The 17,703-nt window shown below is 45.4% G+C and overlaps 1 protein-coding gene across 1 annotated transcript in view; it reads left to right on the top strand.

Annotated features, from left to right (window-relative positions):
- Positions 1-16,420, top strand: part of SFRP1 (secreted frizzled related protein 1) — a 34,325-nt gene extending 17,905 nt beyond the window's left edge. The window contains exon 3 of the mRNA XM_067545288.1: positions 12,339-16,420. Within this exon, the coding sequence (XP_067401389.1) occupies positions 12,339-12,661 (323 nt within the window). The 3' untranslated portion in view covers positions 12,662-16,420. The remainder of the gene's footprint in view (positions 1-12,338) is intronic.
- Positions 16,421-17,703: the final 1,283 nt, after the last annotated feature.

The raw sequence follows: 17,703 nt of genomic DNA, 5'->3' as shown, positions 1-17,703 counted from the left end.
AGTGGAATTTGGCTGCCTGCGTTTCCACCCCCCACTGTCGCCGCCACTCTTCCTCCTAAATTAACACACACTCGGCATGTTAGGCAGAATGCACCAGCCAAAAGCTGGGAATCCTAAATTATTTCCCAGACTTTCAGGAACCACACAGAAGGAACCACAAAAAAGCTGTATGCTAAGAGACTAATCCTGCAATACTCTTTACCTTAAAGCCTTCCTCTCAGATGTGCAAAATTCACACTAATCCCCTGTTTCCAAAGGGGAACAGCATGACTCGCCTGAAGCAAAGCCAGAGAGCCATTCCCTGACTAGCCACTTCTCAGGGAACGGAGCTGATGTTCACTCCCGAGCCATCTGAGCGGGGTGGGGTTGGCAGCCCCCCACCCTGCTGGATTAGAGAGACTCACCCAGCCCCTGCTAGTTCATTCCTAGCAGGGATTGGATGAGTCTCTAACCCAGGGTGCTCTTCCTGGACTCCCAGTCTCTTCTCACAAGCTCCTGGGTTCCTTAACAGATGTTTCCTTGTGATTTATTCCCTTCTTCCTGAGCAGCAGGAGGAGCAGGCCAGGCAACTCAGGTACTGGAGTATGGTAGATTGACACAGCCCCAGGTCAGCAGATTCCTGCCCTCACAGATGCACTTTCACACACAGATATCACGTAGGTGCAGCTACAGTTAGATGTTCATGGCTCAAGCACTGAACCTGGTCATAGGCCTGTGTTTTTGGAAGAAAGTTGGCAGAGCTGGGGCTGGCACTGCTGTATCTGCCGTGGAGTGAACCCTCTGTTTGGGATCTCTGAGAGCCATGTGTAACATCCACAGGCTCAGTAGCCCACGAAGGGGTGGCTTACGGATGATTGCTCACGGGCTGGTCACAAGGCTTGAGAATGTGCTTCCCAGTGTTAAAGACACCTATAAAAGTTACTGTCTTGTTCAGCATTTCTTTGTGCAGCTTTAGAGGAAGTTTCTGGTGGGACCTAGTCCCAGCTCTGGCACAGACACTCTGCCTCAGTTTACCCATCTGCAGAATGGAGCTGTGAGGATGATGGCAAAGAGCACTGAGGGTGTGAACGACTGAAAACACTACATGGCACCATCTCACACAAAGCGGTGGCCATTGATTCGAAATGGAGAGCAAGACAAATGCTGCTCTGTCACACTGAAGTTAGTGGGGTTGACACACAGACAACCTGAGGGCACCATGTGACTTTGGGACTTGGAAAGCCTCTGCTTTTATTAAACTGTAAGCTCTCCAGGAAGGAGACTCTCTGTGTTTGTAGCATGCTCAGCAGAAGGTCAGCAGAGTGGGGCCATTCCTGGAAGGGATGGGAGGGCAGAGGTGGGTTCTCAAAGGGAAGTTGCATGGCATGCAGGCTCTGAGAGCAGCAGCATGGGAGTCAGAAATGGAGCAGTGATTTGCACCACACTGGGAACTGAGTGGCTGTCCCAGCAGAACGGGGCCCGGGTACAAAACTGGGGACAAGAAGGAATCATAGAATGGGATGCATATCTCCTGTAATGCTGAAAAACCACCAACCAAAGAGTGCATCCTGCTGCTGAAAGATCAGACTCAGAGCACCTCAGCCCTTTTTATTGCCATCACCTGGCGAGGGCTCCTGCCCGTGCACCCAAATATTCTTGCTGCTGCTAGCCCTGCCGCCTGGCAGCTTTCCTCATTCCAGGGGATGGAGAGACCAGCTCTGAGCTCAGTCATTTTATGCCCTGAGAATGTCACAAACCCCTTAGAGCAACCAGTTGAAGGGGTATCTTACTGGAGAGGTGCCTGGGTGAATGGGATTGGACCCAGCCTGAAAGGACTCAGCAGTGCAGGTCATTGCTCCAGGGCTGGGCATGGACATTGAGCTGGGAGATAAAATCTAATAATAAACCAATAAAATAAATCTCTACCCAATAAATCAACTTCCCCTTCAGTGCTTCTCATCCCCCAATGGGCAAAACACCGAACTTTGGGAGTGAGAGCCACATCCAGGAGCAGGTGTCTTTAACCTCCGGAGTCACGGTTAAATTTCAGCTCATGCTGTGCCAGCAGCCTCCCTTCAATGCCTGCTGTGGGTCCAGGATACAGGGCTCTTTCACTTCCCTTGCTAACCTGGTGGTTTGTGGTAGCTTGTTGCCACATCCCACCCTGGGGTTGGCTGCGTTTCAGCGTCGGGAGAAACGACTGCTATGGGCTGCACCTGCTCAGTGCAGGATTACTGTGCCTGTCGTATTTGTAAAGTGCTTGGGCATGCCGTGAGCTGGAAGGCAGTGGAGACTTGCACGAGATTATTTACTGTCTAATAGTGCTACGGATCAGCTCCAGGAATGATTGTGTTGGATGCCTGCGGGTTAACTGCTGCTTAGGTTTCAGTGGGCCTCCGACATGTCGATGGCATTGACACATAGAGGGTGAAATGCAAGGATGCCCTCCTGTGCCTCCCACAGCTCCTCCCGGGAATCGTGTTCCCCTGTATGTGGCCAGATTTCGTTTCTCACTCCACACTCGGACCGGGCCGATCCAGGAGCCTCCTGGGATTCATTCCTAGATGTTTCTCTTGGTGATTTTATTTATTGTTCTTGCCTTTTCTCTGGGCGGGAGGGGACCCTGCTGAACATGAGGCTCTGATTGCAATGGCGACTGGAGTAAAATCAATACACTTTATTTATTTTTCCCCTTGACTGACAGCTCCTTGCCTGCAGCCTTCTTCTCTTACAGTCTTAATGTGTCTTCTGGCAGCTTTCCTTGTTTTGAGTGATTTTTAAAGGAAGGAGCAGTTAGGCTGAAGGAGAAGCAGAGTTTTTCCATTCTCTCTTTCCCCCACCCCCTAGTGGTGCTGGAATGGGGCCCTGCCAGCACGTGCAGCAGCTGGAGGAGGGTTTTCCCCAGTGTCAGACTCGGTACACTGGACAATGGCAGGGACTGCAGATGCATGTAATGCCACAGGGCTGATAGTTTAGCTGCGGGGTCAGAATAAGCCACGGTATATTTGGCTCTTCTGTAGATTGGTGGCTTGTGGCTGGGAGCTGACTCTGTGTCTTTTGTGACAGTAGCTAGTGTAGACTTGGCTTTAGCAGAACATACCTGTGATTAGCAAATCTCTTTTTTCACCTGTGCACTTGCAATGCTGTCAGCATTAGAGCTAGAGCAGACCTCGAGTAGTTACCTGCCTTACTGAGCTACTAAGCCCTGTGTGTTGTCCTGTACCAGAGCTTTCCAGGAGTACAGTTCCTTTAGACCCATGTTGCTTGTTATGACAAAGCCCAATAGCTTTCAGCCCAGTCCAAGGGCGAAGGAGCACAAGGGGCAGGTTAATTTGTCTCCGAGTTTCCCTTCAGCCTTCTTGAAGTTATATTCAGGGGAGGGTTTCTCGCCTGTGCCCACGCTGCCAGTTTTGTCACAGGTCACAAGAGTTATCCCTCATGGAAGTGACAAAGTTTGAATTTTCATGACCAGTGGAGCCAGCCCGGGATGGTAAGTGCCATCTGTCACGTTGTGGCAGCAGGCTCAGTCAGAGCGTCAGAGAATTAAAACTGGGACCAAACAAAAAAAGAAAAAAATCAGAAAGAAAGAAAGAAAACCTGATTTTCCTGTATCTTATTTATTTATTTATTTATTTGTATTTGGAGTTTTCATCAGCACTAGAAGGGTGAAAAATAGGAAAAAGTGTTCATAAAAATGTCATCAGTAATTTTCCAGTTTTTGTTTTAAAATTTTGAAATTTTAATGAAAGATTTTGACCAAGCGCTGTTTGTGATACCCCAGTCAGGGCCATGACAGCTCCTGATTCTGGGCCTGGGAACAAGAATGTGGCTGTTTAGCCAGACTTATGGAGAACAAGCAGCAGCAGCATGGCTAGACACAGCAGCACTGGACTTTCTGGGCTGGAGGTGTGGTAAAGGTAAGCACTTTAGGAATGGGGCCAGATAAGTACCACAGATAGATAGATAGATGTGGGGGATGTGTACAGGGCTGGGTAGCCAGCCAGCACAGGCTGAGTGTCTCATGAGCGGACCAGCCATTCCACCCCACAGAGGGCATTTGGGCACAGCCACTCTTATTACAACATGGTGCTTGAAAGCGCTGATGAAATCTCTGCAGGTTTACTGAGAATTTTCTGGGAAAGGGAGTTTGGCAGTTCCTGGGCTATGGGAATGTGAGGTCAGGTTTATCTCGGCTCTCAGGAAGCAGCAAGGCAAAGCATCTTGTTTGCTCGAGAGGCTGAGTTTCCTCCTTCCCCATTTGGGAGATGGGGCTTGACAGCCTGAGCCTTGAAGACTATTGATAAAGAATTGCAGGAGCGATGAAAAACGTCTTGCACTCTCCCAGACTGGAGCCCAACCAACTTCTGGGGCCTTTGCTCTTTCTGGAGCTGTCGCTGCCAAGACTAATTTCATTCTGAGTGAACAAACATTTTCGTAGATCCTGTTTCATGTGAGCGGAAATCAGAAAAGACACTTTTATATCTTCAATGCTTACTACTCTATCTGCATTAGCGATAGCAGAACTATGCTACAATCTGATACAGGCCCTTTGTAGTCAAGGCCAAATTCCTGGCTTCAGTATAACAGGGCTGCATGCATGTTGTTTTCACAGAAGAATACTCTGACCCAGTGCTCCTGGGGACCCAGGTTCATGGTGGTGTCACGGCTGAGCTCCTAGAGCCATTGGTTTGTCCCTCTCAAACATGCTCCTCGTGCTTCAGGAAGTGAGACAAAAAATTAAAGGAAAAAGCAGAAAGCAAAGCTGGAAGCACAGTGGGGCAAGGGGCACAGATAGGGACGTCGGAGCCAGGTGAGGGGCCCAGATGGAGACGTCAAGGGACAATGAGGGGAATGCCAGGGCAGGGCAAGGGGCCCATGGGGGCAGGATGAAGGGTGGGGAAATGTGGCCCACGGCAAACCCCTAATGTAGACATGCTGCACTGGGAAAAGCAGGGCCTGCACGGAGGCTGCTCAGCCAATAACAGTCTGGTGCTGGCTCCATGTGGCACCACTGCTTTGAGCCCATCTGCACTCAGGTTGGGCTGGTCTAACTGCAAAGAGCTGTCTATACAGCTATTTTTAAAGTGCTAGGGTGAGTCCTGTCAGCTGGGGCTGGGCAGCTTGCTCCCATTCGCTCCAAAGTACTGTGTGGACAGACCCTGTGTGGGGCTGGATTTCGTGTTGCCACCTATGCTGGTTACACTGTTGTGGCTTGAGTCTGTTTAGGGAGACTTCGTCTGGGGAGGGGCAGGTCAGCTGGTGCAGCCTGCGAGTTATCACCCTGGGTTAGAATTTGTTGTGGTAAAAACAATATGGTTGAAATATGTTGAGGTCTGAGATTAAAAGTATTTCTTATAATCTGGCCTCATATTCTGCCCAGATGATTCTCAGCCTGAATAAAGCTTAAATTTGGGGCATTCTGGGAAGAGGCTTTGAAGTGGCTGGTTGGAAACTTGCGCTCACAGAAGTAAACTTTCATTACTCACCAGTAAGTGACATCTGCAGCAGTGCGCACAGGATGGGCGTGTTTCATCACTGCATCTGTTATGAAATTAAATCCTAACCCAACGAACAGGGCTGTTCACAGGAACACAATCACTTCTTGTCCCCATGCAAACCAATACTCCACTTCAGCAAGGGACTTAAACATGGCAGTGGACGACAGGGGATGGATCACTTGATGATTGCCTATTCTGTTCATTCCTTCTGAAGCACCAGGCATTGGCCACGGTTGGAAAACAGGATACTGGGCTAGATGGACCATTCGTCTGACCCAGTGTGGCCGTTCTTATGTTATAATATATCCCCAGTTTTTGCTGTGGGAGAAGTCCCATTGACTTCAGTGACACTACTCATATGCTTAAGGTTACACAACTGCTTAGGTTCCGTGTTGTGTTGGGGCCAAAGCATGGAGTAGGTTTTATAGCTGGAATGCCACACAGAACAGGTGACTTGTAGGAAATTACCCAGAAAACTAACACTCACTAACAGAAGTTCATCCAATAAAATATATTATCTCACCCTCCTTGGCTCTCTAATATCCTGGAATCAATGTGGCTACAACTACACTGCAAGCATCTATATATACGTGTTTCATCTGGCACCGGTCATTGTTGGAAGATAGGATACTGGGCTAAATGGACCACTGGTCTGACCTGGTATGGCTAGTCTCATGTTCTTATATTGCAGCTCACATAGTGTCTCAACAGCAGTGTGATGCTGCATACAAGAGCTGATAATAATGGCCTGACCTTATGTAGCTTTCGTTGGCTTGTGTATAGTCCTGAAAGTGGCTGGTGTCTACTGCTACAACAGCACAAGGGAAGGGCTCCTGGGATGTGGAATAAGCTTTGCTGTGTTCTGGACACTAAATCTGACGATTCCCTGTAGCTCTGAGTTTGTTGCTGCGTGTGGCAGATGCGGTGTGCTCAGCTGTCCGACGGTGCTGAAGGATAGTTTCATTGGGGGCAGCCAGTTGGCAGTGTTGTGTCCCACGGATGGCATGTCACTACTGGAAGTTAACACCTCCCTCCTCATTAACTAATCTCAGCTAACATGAGCATTCATGCGTGGAACAGTGTGTGTGTGTGTGTGTGTGTGTGTGAACATGCACGCACTGCTTATCTGCTTTGAAAACTGGTTTCATGCTCAGCTGTAAAGGAAATGAAACATTAAACCAGCATTCCATTTACAAACATCCTTTCCTCATTTCTCTGCTATCAGGGTTAATAACCAGCCTAGGAGGCTCATCCCCATGTGTGAGGATGGGATGAATGTAGTGATGGTGGGAAGGATTTGGAGGAACATTCTTTATGGTGACTTAATTTAATAATACTGGTGTGACCATTCCCATCAATGCCTGTTGATACATAAATGCCCTCTTGATCTTGCTTACACAATGGCACTTTGGAAATAAGGATGCTATCTTAACTCTGCAAGACCTGCTAGTCTGCTATAATGCTGGTTTGAGGAGGGGACTGGTCAGCAAAATAGCTCTAATCTCTCCTATTCAGTTACAAAATGGAGTAAAATATTAACAAGGCATTTACTCTTTTATTATTTTCTTACTCTTACTTGTTTACTCTTATATGTGAAGTAAAGACCACTGGCCAGGCTCTTTGACATGGCATGCACTTGCTGACCCTGTATATAACGTGTGGGGGGGGAGGAGAGATGGAAAACGCTCTTCAGTCTGACCACCAAAGACAACAAAAGAGCAAAGCCATCCCTCAGTCTGTGTGAGTGGCCTGAGTACTTAAAATGGATGGAGTTATAGATTTAAAAACCAGAAGGGTCTGTTCTGATCATCTAGTTTGGCCTTCTGCATAACACAGACCAAAGAATTTTACCCATGCCTGTAGTTTCTGGATGAGCTGGGGCATCTCTTTCAGAGAGACATTTGATCTTGAATTAAAGACTTCAGGTGACAGAGAATTGGTAGTGAGTGATGAAGAATAATTCTCTCTGCCCAAGAGTTTATTGTTGCACCAGAGAGTTAGGCTTTTATATTTACTCTCCAGTTGCTGAGGCAGATATTGCGTAGTAACAATGCCATCGTACAGAATGTGGCACATGGTCCTTTAATGTGTATTCCTGTATGTGACTTTATTTAGTTTTGAGGCCATCACAGCCATTAATGGTGAATTAAGTGAGAGAACATAATTGAGATTCACATAAGGGGGAGTGTGGGGTTGAAGGGCTTTAGATAAACAGGCTTTGACTGGCTGTTTGTGTATATTTATACAGTTATACAAGCAACAGCGAAAGGATAGTCGTGTAGTTACTGCACTGGGCTGGGCATCAGGTGAGTGTAGTTCAGCTCTGCTAACTGATTTGGGCACGTCCGTTGGCCTCTCTGTGCCTCGGTTCCCCATCTGTAAAATCTCTGGCTTGTCTATGTAGACAGTGAGCATTTGGAGGCAGGGACAGTTTCTTAATAAGGCTTCGTCACCTCTGCCCCACAGTCCAGATTACAGTGATGCGAATAGCAGAGTGCACCGAAGTGCTGTGCTGTAGCTGCTGCATGGGAATGCTGTGGGCCTGAACTTATAGATTCTTGTTTGCATTAGTGCAGACTACACTAGGAACCTTTTAGTCGGAGCCCACAGTGTCCACACATCGGGGGACTTACAGCACAGCTCTTTGGTGCACAGTGCTGTTCACGCCTCCGTAATCTGAGCTGTGGGGCAGTGTAGACAAGCCCTGTATCTGTGCAGCGCCCAGCTCAATGGAGCCCAGATCTATTGGCGCCACTGCAGTGCAGATAACACATAATATCAGGAACAATAAAATGTCCATTCTGCAGGGCCGTGATGTTGTTAAAGTTCTGAGCACCTGCAGCTCCCAAGAGCCAGCTGGATTTGGGGGTGCTCCGTACACCTCTGGAAACCGGACCCGACGTAACTTGCAAAAAGGGATTTGGAAATGTGCTGTTAATGGTTCAGCTCTGGCCTGATCGTGATGGGGGTTCTGTGGCAGCAGCTGGGGATTTTTGACTGGCAGCTAGTCCTGCAGGGCCCTCTTTACACAGAGGGGCTGGTGTGCTTTGAAAGGGGAAGACAAGCAGTTCAGCTGCATGGCACTACCTGCACATTTGGGTTTTGATTCCTAAATGAGAGCTGACACTGTGCTGCTCTGGAACAGCACTGCACCAGGAATCCTCTGTGAGCAAATTGCCATCTTCTCCCAAAGGAAAGTCTCCAGCTGGGGTGAGAGCTGCCTCTGTTTGGCTTGCTGTGATGTTACAGGGAGACCGGAGCCTTTCTCACTGGGTCTTGAACCTTCTACTTGTCTCTGCTCTCTTCCTACCAAGTGACCTGCCGCAGCCCTGCCATGGTAGCCCAGTGCCACAGCTGGTTTCTGTTCCAGAGCAGCCCTTCCCATACGCTGACTACTAAAACTCCAGGATTGGTGTGTCACTGATTGGAGGGAGAGGAGCAGGAGCACTACCTCAAATGCTTTGCAATGTCGATCATGCTTGCACTTGGTCAGTGGTGGGGTAGCTGCAGCTTAGTGCAGTTTGCCCAGATGCAGAGCTCGGGCTGGAGCAGCCCCCACTCCATCCATGCTCTCTTTGCAGGCCACAGGCAGGCAGGCCAGCTCCTGGGCTGGGAATGGCTGCACGTGCTATAGTTATATAAAGAGCCCCTTATGCTTAGCTCTCTCGGGGTCAGTGCCTGCCTGCCTGAGACGGCGGAAAACCGAGGCAGTGTGAGCAAGAGCTTCCTGGGGACTTGGAATCAATTTCAGCTCCTCCATCCCCAGTCGCCCTGACTCCCATCTGGCATTAGGTTGTCCAGACCATCTCAAGCTGAATTTAGTTTAGTGCTGGAGGAGCTGGAGGGCTACGGCTCCAAGGGAAGGAAGCTCTTTGTTTTGGCAGCTCAGTTAGAACCTGGAGCCAAGATTCAGCCAGTCACTTATTTAAATCCTTCTCCTCCTCCTCCTTGCCTGGTGCTGGGAGTGAAGGTGTTTATTGGAGTAGAAGCAGTATGTGCCAGCCAGGGTTCCCCAGTGACCATTCACACAGTGGTCTCCACTGCCACAGCATTTATTGTTAATAAAAGCATGACAGCAGGGGCCCTGCTCTAAATACCTGCGTTAACCCTGCAGCATCAGACAGCTTGGAATGAATCAAGCCCTTAGCAAAGGGTTCCTCCTTGCCCTCACAATACTCATGCAAAAGCTGTGGAGTTGGTCAGGTCCCACTCTTTGCAGAACACACCTGTAGTGCCCAGGCGGCCGACAACCAGCAAATACATCTGACATTAAATGACTGAGTCACTCCAAGAATTGCAAGAATCCAGGTCACCATCAAAGGGGAGAGAGAAAATGCTGCTTTTATGCCATTTTTTTCACATATATCCATTCAGTCTATAACCTAGGAGCAGCTGACTAGCCAGGCTTGACAATATGTTAACATGACACTACTGCAAGTTCTATGTGTTGCTATCAAAATGAATGACCAGGAAAATACCTTTGGCTGTGAACAGCAGATCTGCTAAATTGAAATAATTTTTGTCCCTGGTCAACCACCTTCTTGTTCTTCTCATCTTCCTGTTTTCTGATCCCAGTTCTGTTTATTGGACACATCGCTGCACATGGGTGAAGGATTTTGCAGTGTCTTAGCCACACCCTGGATTTCTGGTTTGTCTGAGCAGGTTACATATCTCCCCTAGCCTCGACCAGTATTCCATAACCATTGGCTACATTGAACAGTGAAGGAGGTCAGAGCTGTTGGAAACAGGAAGCTTCCCAGACATGGCAGTTCCATTACACTGTTTCTCTCCTGTGCATTGTGATATCTGGAGCAGAACCATCCCCTACTAACTGTTGCAGAGTTTCCTTTCTAAGGGCTTTGGCAACAAGGATATAAACTAGCCATGATATAACTAAGTCAGTTTGTAAACAGGGCATTTCCAAAGAGTCCCTCCATATTCATTATCTCTGGGATTATACAGGTTTCCTGGATCCTTCCTCCTGCATAGCCATTTTCAGTGCTTAGAGTGGAGTTGAAATTCTGAATCGCTAAAGAAACTGGGATTCATAATGAAAACGATTGCAGCCCACTTTGTGTCTCAGAGCTTACAGTGGAGTAAAAATTGTATTTTCCAGACCTGTTGAAAATTGATCTGGGTTAATTTCTTTAGCTCCTTAAACATCCTGAATTCAGAAAACAAATGGAATGAAAATGTAACTTAGGTTTCCAGCTCTATTACACTCTTGCATGGTAATAGTATAACACAGCAGGACTCTTGGCAAGTGGGATGGATATTTTTGGCACACAAGCAGATAAATACCATTATTCCTGCTGCCAATGCAGTGGCTAGGAGCATTGGGGTAAATTGCAGATTCCACTGCCTTTTCAGGATTGTCATCACCATCTCCTTCCTCCACTGGTGTCTGGAATGGTAAATAGAGCTGCTTTCCAGAGCTCAGCATGTACAGAACAAAAGCAGTGGGGTCCAGCTGAGTCGACTCCCACAGAGCGATGTTGCAGGGAGCCTTCCCTTCCTCCCTTCTAGAACCAAAGGCTGCTACAGCCTCTGCTTCTGCAGAGACATTTAAGAAGCAAAAGGAAAGGGGCGCAAGACAATTAATCAACTATTCAAGCCCTATTTATCTGTAGCCCTAAAGTAAACCCCCAAATGATGGAAAGATGTTAGTAATTTTTGGCCAGATGTGCTTTCCCCCAAAAATAAAAAGAGACAGAGCCAAATGCACTGAAGTGATACTTTAATGTGCAACACATTTTCATCATTTTCTCCCATGTAAACTAAATTCTTCTGCATGGTTGCGGAAAAGGAACATTAATTTTTTATTCAGGTTGCGATTAGCTCAGAAAAGCACTGATCCCAAAGAGGGAAATATTTTCCATTGAAGTCAGATCGGATTAGCTCTCCTTGTCTTACGGAAAGGTGGCTGCACTGTTGAAAGTTCCATGCACTTTTGTTGGAGCTGCGTGGTTCGTTCCTCCACGTCAGGTCCCCATTAGACATGCTTATTTCCAAGGGGCCTTCATTGCTCAACTGCAGAAATTCACTGTGTTTGGAAACTTGTTTCACAGACACCTCAGAGCCAGGAGCAACTAAAAAACTATATTTGAAAAGCTGAGTCGACCTTTTAATTGGCCCTTTCAGGAATCTCTCTTTGTGCTTGTAAAGCAGGGAAATAGCTTTGTTTATTCAGCTAACATTTTGCCAGCAAAGTGTACGCAGTGCCAGCTAAACACATCTCTCTTTCAAATAAAAAGCATGCAGCATGGTTTTAAAAAATAGCTTGCTTTGCTCTTTGGCTTCAAACAGGGACATGAAAATCCCAACTTCACTAGCTCCTCACCTACCTATCCCTCTTGGTGGTTGCTTAGGATGCAAGAATAGCAGGGACAGCTGATGGAAAAGGCATGGGGTCTCAAAGAATGGATATCTGCAGAGAAGCCCTGACATTTTGCAGTGCTGGTTCATTTGACTTCCTGGTGTCCTTACATAGCTACAAACCCATCAGGGAGGTAACTGCTGCATCGTCTTTACAGATAACAGGTTAAGCAATGAGCTAGTTTTCTTTATTTGCACCTAGGAGCTGCAGTTGTGGACCAGGACCCCCTTTCTGTCCCAGAGAGCTTCCAATCTAAGGATAAAACAAAAGACCATAGCCAGATATGGACAGTTAGATGGGGGAGCACAAGGAAACAATGAGACGTTCTTGTTCAGTAGTGCTCCCAGCACACCCAGCCCAGTCGTGCAGTGGCTGGCACTGTCTCTGTCCACTTCTGCTTTGGAAGGAGCATTGCAGTGCTTCTGTTTCATTTAGGCAAACGGTGCTCAGGACTCAGGAGTTGTTTTCTCTCTTTTGTTTTCCAGCTTTCAAGATGAAAATAAAAGAAGTGAAAAAGGAGAACGGGGACAAAAAGATTGTTCCAAAGAAGAAGAAGCCATTGAAATTGGGAACAATCAAGAGAAAAGACCTCAAGAAGCTAGTACTGTATCTAAAGAATGGAGCAGACTGCCCTTGCCACCAGCTGGACAACCTCAGCAACCAGTTCCTGATCATGGGACGCAAAGTGAAGACCCAGTACCTGCTGATGGCTATTCACAAGTGGGATAAGAAAAACAAAGAGTTCAAAAAGTTCATGAAGAAAATGAAAACTCTGGAGTGTCCAACATTTCAGTCTCTCTTCAAATGATCAGGTGGCTAGAGGGACTCCTGCTGGCCAAGAACTTGCACAGCCTCGGACTCAGCGGTTCAGATGTTGCTCCTTCTGTAGTAATGGATGTTGTACCTGAGTCAGTTTTGTTTCTTTGTATTTTTTAGAGCTTCCTTTTAAGCTCCACCCCGAGTATCAGTATTTCCTTGTAAGCAAATGTTTGAAAGTGCAACACATTTACACAGACCTGTCACTGAGGTCACAAACTATTTACACCTGCAATGTCTGAAGTAACCTGTTGCTGTAATGATATGCAAATCTATTTAAATAAGGAATTTGTCAGGTAAAGAGAGCGAAGAGGGTGGGGGGAGGGATACTAGGTAAGCCCGTTGAATTGGTTTAAAGTGAAATAATGCTTTGGGGCCTAGATCTACCCTAGCCTCTTGGTAAACTGATTTCTCTTTAGCTCAGGGGGCGTTTATTCCCTACACAGGATACTTTCTGCAGTTCTTACTGTAGGCCAATTCCATGAAGTACTATGTGTGGGGAAAGGCTTTTTAAAGCTAATGGAGTGATGGAATTAGGACATGAATGCTGCAGAAAATACCACCTTGTAATCTGAGACCAGATTTGCAGTGTCGTCTTTGATGCAAAACTAATTCTAGATAAAGTATTTTATCATTAGTTGCCTTTTTAAATTCGGCAGACTTGAATGCCATAGATTGACGAGGGTATGGGGGAGCAGTGACAAACCTGGAGCCATCACGAAGTGGAACATTAAGGAAAATGTAGGCTCCATAGGGAATACAAGCCATAGAACAGGAGATGAGGTTATTTTAAAACAACATACACTTAAGCTGTCTGCAAAGCACTGTGGGACATTGGGGAAAGCCTGCCAAGTCCACACAAGGATTCTTTCCATTGGCAGAGCAGCAGGGACAGAAAAGAGATTAGTTTTGCATCAGAGAAGGGGTGATGCTGAAGGGTTTTAATGAGATGGGAATTTTCTTGCTGGTCCCTGTGGTTTTATTGGCCTTCTCTCATCACTGGCTCATCCATAGGAATGTACCTTATGCCTCTTGATGGGCAGAAGCTGACTGTTTTAAACAACATTCAGATATTTCAGCAGGAACCATCAGCTCAAATAGAAATTCAATTCATGTAGATTTAAAAACACATTCACCCCCCTGCACTTCTCAGAATTAGACTGATTTCTACAAAGTGGATCTTCAGCCAAAAAGTCCAAGTTCTGAGACAATTGGGGCCACAGAACTGGGCAGTACCTCACTTTTTTCAGTGTTATCGGAAGCAAGTTTAGAAAGATAATGCATTCTTTGCATTTCTTTATCTCCCGCTCTAACTATTCTGTATGGAATGTTAATTACCTGGTAAAATCTAGCTCAGTTACACAGTAAGGACCTGCCCCAGCAGACATTTGTGCCATTTTGCAGGACCAGGGCCTAAAGAAGTATCTAATTCCAGAACATATATGGTTGATTAGCACCAAGTAAGGGTTCTGCACTTAGTCAGAGTGACTGTGTGTCCTGGTTACTGAGACGGTATTGCTCTGCATGGGACAGGAGGACTGAGCAAAGCTATCAAAAGCTTTGTGGAAAAGCAATATGTTAGTGTAGTTACCTACTTAAAGCATAGCATAATTGTATGTTGCTAGGTACTGTATCGGTTAGTTCACCAGCTCTCTGATCTTGTATTCTAGTCCTTTGAAAAGAGGATGAGCTAGATCCTTTTGTCAGATTTGTGTGTAACATTTCAGACAAGGTTTTTTGGACATTTTTATGTAGCTGGATAGTAATTTTACTTCCCTTAGCCAAACTGCTTGGTGAACTGTCAGTGATTCTGAAATTTTATGGATCTAGGTTTTAGATTTGATTGATCATCAAGACTTCTTAGTTCTGTTTTATGCATGTGCAGTTTTTGATAAAATTAACAGCACCCGAGAAATTGAGTCCGATGTATCACATTCTTTGTGGAGTTAAAGTATCTTTAAATTTTGTCTTAATGTAACTGTTTAGAGAGTTAACATAGGCGAACTGTGGCAGGTTGGGAGGGGATTTTTTTGTGTGTATAAATAGAGATTTTGAAAGAGGAAGTGAAATTTGAAAAGTTAGTAAGAATTGGAACTGAAAAGAGCTACCTTCTATGGGCTGTGAAATGAGCACAAGGCTTTCTTGTTGTTCCTGAAGATGGCCTGATTTTTCTACTTCTATGAACATCATTACACCTTTAAAAAAACTAAAAGAGATATTGCAGCCACCATTGTGAAGGCTTACACAGCCGATATCCTGGAAAAGAAATATGACCTGAAAGCACATCCTAAAAATTTCGGTATTGTTGGAACAATAACAGGCTTTTACCTAGTCCTGCCAAACTAAGCCACAGATGGTGAGAGAGTTTTTGTGTGTCACAGGAATTTAGCTGCAATAGTTGCTATAACGCCAGTTTGATAGATAACATTATGGAGTCTCCATCTAATCATAACAATAAACATGCCAGGTAAACCAAGAATTCACACTGAGAGACATGAGCTGAAAATGTTAGACTTGGCACCAAAGGAAAATCCTCAGTAATGCATTGATAATTTAATAAGAAAATAGTGTCTGGTTTTTGTAATGTACTTCATTGCATAGTTCTAATAGGTACTTCTTGAATTCCTTTTCAGAGTAGCAGTCATATGGTATGTCCTTTATTTTAAATGATTCCTAATCTGACAGGGAAAATGCATTTGAATTTTCAGAGGAAGATGCCTTTGTAGAAAAGGTTCAGTAAGTTTCATTCTCTCAAAAGTCAGAACCTAGTTCTTGTCTCTTTTTCAGGAATCAGCATCTAATAGCTGTTGATATATTTAGTTTCACATACTTTAATTGAATAGCTCTTTTAATTATATCCATTAAGGAACTGATTTATCCTAATGGATTGGCAGTACCTATCTTTCATGCAGTAAAGGTGAAACAGCCTAGTGCAGGGAATCTGCACAAGGCCATACGCACCACTTAAACATCATGTTAGCCCACATCACAGAGGCTCCAGGCCTGACTCGAAGTCCATTGAAGTCTCCCAGTGTCTCCTCTAATGTCACTGGGTTTTGGCTCAGGCCCTCTCTGAGAAGCGTAACTCGTCTCTAGAACTAGGATCAGCTTCTACTTTCTACTGAGATGTGTCTAAAAGCTTAGGATACTGTGAAAATGTTTGACATTTCTTTTTTTTTACTTCAGTGTTTTATTCATGTTACATTATTTTACCCAGCTGTTTTGATGTTATGACTTATGTTTAATAGCAAGCCCAGTATCTGTTCCTTATTCTTGCATATGCTTTCTCTGTTTTTCCATCCATGTATCAATATTCACTTAACTAAAATTGCTGAATTAATCAATTACAATGTGATTTTCCCCACTCCCATTTTTTATAAAGAGATGTTGTTTTCTAATCCTGGTCTGGTGCCTTTTCACATGGTCACTTCGGTAGGATGGATTAAGTCAGGTGCTTGGGAATAATCAGCAGTGGAACCTGTTGTGTATTTACACATTCTGCCAAACTTCCAGAAATACTCTTAGAATGTCCTTGTGGTGAGGGTGTGGGGGTGTTACATATTTAAGTCCTGATGCTGCATTCCTCATGCACCCAAAATACCCACTGAAATTGGTATTTGGAAGTCGTATGGTGGAAACGTAATGTAAGGTCAAGCATAAAGGAAAATCCTTGTTAAATAAAATCTTCACACAGGCTTCTCTCATGCACATGCTCCCAGATGAGCCTCTTTCACATTCACTCCCCAGCTGGTGCTGCTTTATGCTTCCCAGTGCTGCCCAGCCTCTGGCTCCCTTCACCTCTTAGGTTCGTTTTCTCACCACAGTGTGTGTTGTTTAAACCCAGCCGCTGTCACATGGTAAGCTTTGGCTCAGCACTGCGCCCTGAGCACTTGCTGCTGAAAGGTGAGGGACCCAGAGTGCCACGGAGACAAGGGGGAGGGAGGGAAATCAGGCTTGCCAGGGAGAGTCCTGCTGGGTCATTGACTGCGTAGTAAGTGCATCTAGCACCGTTCGGTTAATAGCGCGACCTCTGAGGAGCATTTCAGTTAATTGAATGGAATATCTGATGTATCATGTGGTGAACACCTCATGGGGCTCATTAGAGCTGGCCAAAATGTTTTGGATGAAAAGATCTTTCACTGAAAAAATGGACTTTCCTAAAACGTGTGTACGTGTGTGTGTGAGAGAGAGAAGAGTTATTGACATTGTCATCGTTTTTCTTTTTTTACCAAAAATGTCTTGCCTTTCTAAAAAAAAAAATCCCCTCCCTCCAACTTTTATCAAAAACACTATTATAATGCTTCCATTTACCAAAAACCAGGGTTTGGGCAAAATGAATCAATACATACAATAATGTTTTTGAAATATTTTTGAAAAAGAAAGTGGAAAAAATACAACAAATATAGAAACACTGAAAAAATGGGTATGTTTGAGTCCTTCAAAATGAAAACACCTTTGCAATTTTGAAAAGTTTTGCAAACATAGGTTTCCTTTTTCCAACCATCTCTAGTCCAGACCGATACCAACTCCCCTCTAAGTACCTATGCATTTGAAGTGGATAGAACACTGGACTGGGACTCAGGAGATCTGGGCTCTAGTCTCAGATTGGCCACTGGCTTGCTGAGTGACCGTGGGAAAATCACTGCCCTTCTCTGTGCCTCAGTTTCCCCATATGTGAAAGGAGGATAATGATATTGCCCTCCTTTGGAAGCACTTTGAGCTCTACTCATGAAGTGTGCTATGTAAGAGCTGGGTATTCTCATTAAAGCTCCTGTCACATCAGACACATCACATGTTTCAACTCATACAGAGTACAGAGTACAGAACAGAAAAATGAAGTGATGGTCCACAGTAGCCTTCAATAAAGAAACTTTGCTTAATGTTCCTGGATATCTTGAACCTATCACATTCTGGGGAGAAGTGCCCCCAAAATAGCATCAGGTCATTGCTTCCAAAGCGTGCTTAGTGTGTAGGTGCTTGGCACACAGGGATGAGGGAGGTTAAACATGTACTTTGATGCATATTGCAAAAACA

Source organism: Emydura macquarii, unplaced genomic scaffold (genome assembly GCF_026122565.2).
Source record: "Emydura macquarii macquarii isolate MOO-44397 ecotype Brisbane River unplaced genomic scaffold, CSIRO-AGI_Emac_v2 contig_201, whole genome shotgun sequence".
Lineage (NCBI taxonomy): Eukaryota > Metazoa > Chordata > Testudines > Chelidae > Emydura > Emydura macquarii.
Note: the sequence above shows the minus strand (reverse complement) of the source record. Positions and strands in the feature narration are given on the sequence as shown.